Source organism: Austrofundulus limnaeus, unplaced genomic scaffold (genome assembly GCF_001266775.1).
Source record: "Austrofundulus limnaeus strain Quisiro unplaced genomic scaffold, Austrofundulus_limnaeus-1.0 Scaffold25, whole genome shotgun sequence".
Taxonomy (NCBI): domain Eukaryota; kingdom Metazoa; phylum Chordata; class Actinopteri; order Cyprinodontiformes; family Rivulidae; genus Austrofundulus; species Austrofundulus limnaeus.
Window position 1 is genome coordinate 3642290 of NW_013952427.1, and position 5145 is coordinate 3647434.

Below are 5145 nucleotides of genomic sequence, written 5' to 3' on the forward strand. Positions count from 1 at the left end.
ACTCACGTGTGATTAATACTGATTTTTTGTGAAAATTACTGATTTGTGATGCTCATTATACATGTAAATATGTGAAGGGGTTGACTTGTGGACTCTGAAGTCCCGGGCTGGTCGGGGCCGCGGTGCGCGCGAAGAGGTGCTGCGGCTGTGGTCACACTGCCTCTCAGCCCTCGCTTTAAAATCAGTCAGCTGATCTGTCGCGGTTTTGTTGTGCTCGTAAACACGCGGTGTTACAGGAGAAATGCTGCGAGGTGCTTTTAGAAATATAATATATATAAAATACGACGTAATTCTCGGTGGAAAACAGCTCAGGTGAACACCTCCCGGGAAAGCCCTCAGCATTTCCTGGACTGAGTGAAGCTGACCCCCCACCCACAGAGAAAGAAAAAAGGCAGCGATGTCAGTCAGACAGCAGGACCCRCCCTGCTCTGTTCTGATTGGGTAAAACTTTGACTGTGGTTCTCTTTATTGGGTGAAAGAATCGTCAATTTAATGCCTAGATGGCTTTAACAAGTTTTTTTCCTCCCATTCATTTTTACAATGACGAACACTCGCTGCTTTTTTCTTGGTTGTCCACCGGACAACTTGGAGGTGGGATCTGGTTGTCCGAAACGAAAATAGGTTGTCTCGGACAACCTAAACAATGGTTATGTCGACCCCTGAAGTTTATGAAAGTTTGCAAAATGTACGCACATAAAAATGTTACAAACTGACCTTGACTGGAGATTGGAATAACACAAAAAAACAGCTTCTGAAGCTTGCAAAACCACCTCCCACCTCCTCTATCCAAGCCGACACAATTTATTCTGTGTCTTCCTCTGGCTTCATAAAGTACCCGCGATCACCCTCATGCCGCTTTCAAAACTTACGTAAGTTTACGAAATTTACGTAACGTTATAGACGGACTCGGAGCGGAGTTAGTGAAAACACACAACAGCTACTGATTCTGTAACATTGCTACCCACCTCTATCCAAGCTGGCACAATTAATATTTTTTATGTTATCCTCTGGCTTCATAAAATAATAGYGATCACCTGACGCTGCTTATGAAGTTAACAAAATTTACACAGTGTAAAAGAAAACAAGAACAGCTATTGGTGAACACAAGGTGTAGAAAAGGAGTAGAAAAGAGGGAGACTCAAAGAAAACAAACAAGCAGGCAAATGAAAATTATTGACCTCGTTTTAATTTGTTGTGCGATTTATTGTTCATCTCGACAGGCCTGCTGGAATGGATATTTGTCATTAACAGTTCACTTCCCCTTAGGGAGCCTGGTATGGGCCGTCCTCCTCTCAGGGCTCAGGATTTCATGGCGAACAATCCCGAACATCTGGAGCTGCTAAGGAGGATGGGAGTCAGCCTCATCCACCTGAAAGACGGCAGGGTGCAGCTGGTCCAGCACGCGACACAGGTTAATACTAGAGAACTCTCTGAAAACAGTTCAAATGGTTGAAGTCATTACATCTTTTACACTTTCAAGTATGTTGGCAGATTTTTTTTGGTCACACCCCTACACTGTTTTAGACCTTTTAAAAGGCTCTCCTCYTCTGTCCCACCTGCACCCAGGCGGTGAGCGCCGTGGCAGCAGAGGAYGGCGTGCGATTCATGCAGGAGATGATGGAGCTGTCCAGCCAGCAGCAGAAAGAGCAGCTGCCTCCCAGAGCCATCCAGATCGTCTCAYATCCCTTCTTCGGCAGGGTTGTGCTGACCGCAGGACCAGCCCAGTTTGGCACGGACTTGTCCAAAAGTGCCACAGGGGTGGGTTTTGTCACTCTGCCAAAGATATAAATGAAGAATCCAACATCAGAGAACAGACTGCATTGTTTTTTCAAATCAAATCAAATATAGTTTATTCGTTTGATTAAAAAACAAACAAAACAAAACACAATACATACAATAAAACAATGCAAATCAAATAAAATGAAAGGCAGAAGAAAAAAATCTTAAATCTGCTCCTGTTTACAAATATATATATGTGTGTGTGGTGTGTGTGTGTGTGTGTGTGTGTGTGTGTGTGTGTGTGTGTGTGTGTGTGTGTGTGTGTGTGTGTGTGTGTGTGTGTGTGTGTGTAAATTCTTTTCTTGGCTTCTGGGTCAATAGGATGAACAGACTAAAATCTGTCTTTGTCTCCTCCAGTGAATAGTATGAATGTGTGTGTGGTGTGTGTGTGTGTGTCTGTGTTACGTTTGCTGATAATGTGAACAAACGTGCCTCTTGACCGCGTCCGGAGGTGCTTCAGCACCGCCGCTTCTTCGCCGCTTCCTTTGCTTCGTTTTGCACCTTTTGTTGTATCTGCTTCTGCTCCACCTGATTCCAATCNTAATAAACCAAATAAAAGAAAAATTCAACTCAAACAGTAACTCATACAAATACAAATTAAACAATTTTTAAACAAATTTACTTTGATCGTTGTTTTGAAGGAATTAATTGATCCCATGGTTTTATAATCATTTTCCAGATTATTCCTGAAGTGCATCTGTCCTTCAAATTTGTTCGAATTTTTGGTTTAACAAACATTTATATTCCATTCAAATTATAGCAGCTTTCCCTTTTAACAAAATTAGATTGGATGTTTGAAGGTAACACATCCCTATGAGCTCTAAACATAACCCGCAGAACATGATATTCAACCAACTCATAAAATTTTAATAATTTTAATTGATGAAACAATATWTTAAAAGGGTGATAGTAATGCTTTCTTGTAATAATTCTTATGGCTCTTTTTTTGTAAAATAAAAAATAGGATTAGTAATTGTTTTACATACATTTCCCCAGACTTCTTTACAATAAATATTCATTTCTCCATGTGTTGCAGGTCCGAGGGTTTGTGACGGTGGCTGAGCCTTACAGCGGCTGCTCTGAGATCACCAACGCTGAGTACGTCCAGGGCCACATCGCTTTGCTCCAGAGGGGTCAGTGTATGTTYGCAGAGAAGGCCAGACACATCCAGAAGGCGGGCGCCATCGGAGGCATCGTCATCGGTCAGTGAGGACAGCAATCGACACGAGACGGAAGACGACTATTCAGTGACAAGATTAGTGCTCAATAACTAGATTATCTTGAAGCCATTCAGTCTAGTAGGGTCCTGCATCCCAACATGAACACCRAATAATCAAACCGAAACTTAGTTTCATTTTAAAAAGTACTTTTATATATATTTGCTTTATTACAGCAACAAATGCTGTAAAATGTCAAACGAACTGTTGAATTGCTATAATGGTGTGAAAACTCATTAAGAGTAAGAAAATGCAGTTGTCACAATTTATTTTAATACGTTGTGTTTATTTTCCTTCCGTCCAGATGATAACGAGGGCAGCAGCAGTGACACRGCCCCGCTGTTTCAGATGGCCGGAGATGGACGTAGCACAGATGACGTCACCGTTCCGCTCCTCTTCCTCTTCCACAAGGAGGGCAACATCCTGCTGGAGGCGCTGAAGGAGTACAGGGAGGTGGAGGTGCTGCTGAGCGACAAAGCCAGGGACAGAGGTGTGTGTCTCATACTCCTTCTGATCCCACCACATTGCACCCATCTGTCCACAGAGTCTCGTGTGTTTCTTAAATAAAATTTGGAGGGATAGATTTGGGCAAAACAAGACACAGCGTTGATATTACAAACGAGACACAGCGTTGATATTACATCCCTGTTTTTTTTCAATTTTTCCAAATGCGTTTTTTTCCTACAAGTGTACATTTCTTTCCTTCCTTCTTTTGGTCTCYCCTCTCTTTCTATTCACCACTTTTCTTGGGATGAGCAGCTGCCATATTCAAAGGTAAAACTCCTCCTGGAAGCCTGATTGAGGGCAGTAAGTATCCTCCGTTTTCTGCTCTTTCCTTCATGTTTRTTACTAATGTTTGCATCCTTCAATTCTTTGTATTTGTGTGAACGCTGTGAAGCATTTACACTATTGAGATGATCCATTTTCTTCTGTATGTATTTTTGGCATGTATATCAGTTTATATACGAAACATTCAGCTCCTTCAGTACATTCTAGCTATGACTTTGGTATTTCWGCAATGCTTCTTGTGATATTTAGCTTTTTTTAGCCGTTTTGTTCTCATTAGACAWGAATGGACCTGTCGTCAATATCCCTAAAATCCTTCAAAACAGTTGAACCCTTCCTGCACTTTTCACCTTTTATTTTGGTTCTGCTCTTTTTGTACATATTCTTTGTGCTAATTTTAGCTTCCTTCAGCTGTTTTCTGCAATTTAAGCTACKCTTTAGCTGTTTTAAGCTAATTTTAGCTTTTTYCAGCTGAATTCACCTATTTGTGATAGTTTTAGCTGCTTCKTTCAGCAGCTTAATTCAGCAAGCTGGTGCTCTTTTTGCTTCTTTGTGCTAGATTCCACTTTTTCAGCTACTACTATGCTAATTTCAGCTTTTTTGGTTATTTCCCAACAAATTGCGTAATTTTTGTACAATTTGTTGTTCTGCAAAAGTTTTTTTTAGCATTAAACGTTTGCATTTTCGCGGAAATTTTGAGTTGGATAACGTCCTTTTAATGCAGTTTGGTTCAAATACTGACCTTGAAGAGTTAAGTGTGTTAAAATCTAACGTTTTGTATTGTATAACATGACGTGTGAGTTGCAGAGGTGGACCATACATGCAGTTGCAGTTTGTGGTATTAATATCTAATATAACCTACAACAGCACAGTAGGACCTGTTAGAGAGATCCCTTTTCTCTGCACTTTGCTTGCTGCATGCAGATAATTGGTMATTTCTGTAACTATATAACATCATTACTGCATCACCAACAGATAACAAGGATCCTTTTGCACCTGAGCTGTGAAAGCTTTCAACCAGGGGTGTCCAATTCTGCTCCTCGAGGGATGCTATCCTGCATGTTTTMCCTGTTTGTCTGCTCCAACACACCTGATTCAGTGAYTGAATTAAGTTCTGCAGACAGCTGTTAATCACCCCTTTATTTAAATCAGGTGTAGAGCAGAGACATCTCTGAAACCTGCAGGTGCYTTTCAGGACATCAGTTCTGTGGTGGCGTAAAACGCTCAAACTCATCCTTAAACTCATCTAAAATCAGCTGCGTTTTTTTGAAACAGAAGGAATACTCATTGGGCCTCATGCAAGAACATGTTCGTATTCTTATCCTAAATTTCTCTTACTTTTGTTCGAATGAAGGGTTCGTAC

The 5145-nt window shown here is 41.1% G+C and overlaps 1 protein-coding gene across 3 annotated transcripts in view; it reads left to right on the plus strand.

Annotated features, from left to right (window-relative positions):
* edem3 (ER degradation enhancer, mannosidase alpha-like 3) overlaps positions 1-5145 on the plus strand; it is a 23095-nt gene that overhangs the window by 15883 nt on the left and 2067 nt on the right. For 2 of the 3 annotated variants that reach the window (XM_014004658.1, XM_014004659.1), the window contains 5 exons: positions 1267-1411; positions 1567-1758; positions 2816-2981; positions 3301-3486; positions 3756-3803. In XM_014004658.1, coding sequence (XP_013860112.1) covers positions 1267-1411; positions 1567-1758; positions 2816-2981; positions 3301-3486; positions 3756-3803 — 737 coding nt within the window. The remainder of the gene's footprint in view (positions 1-1266; positions 1412-1566; positions 1759-2815; positions 2982-3300; positions 3487-3755; positions 3804-5145) is intronic. The other variant, XM_014004660.1, reaches the window with a different exon arrangement.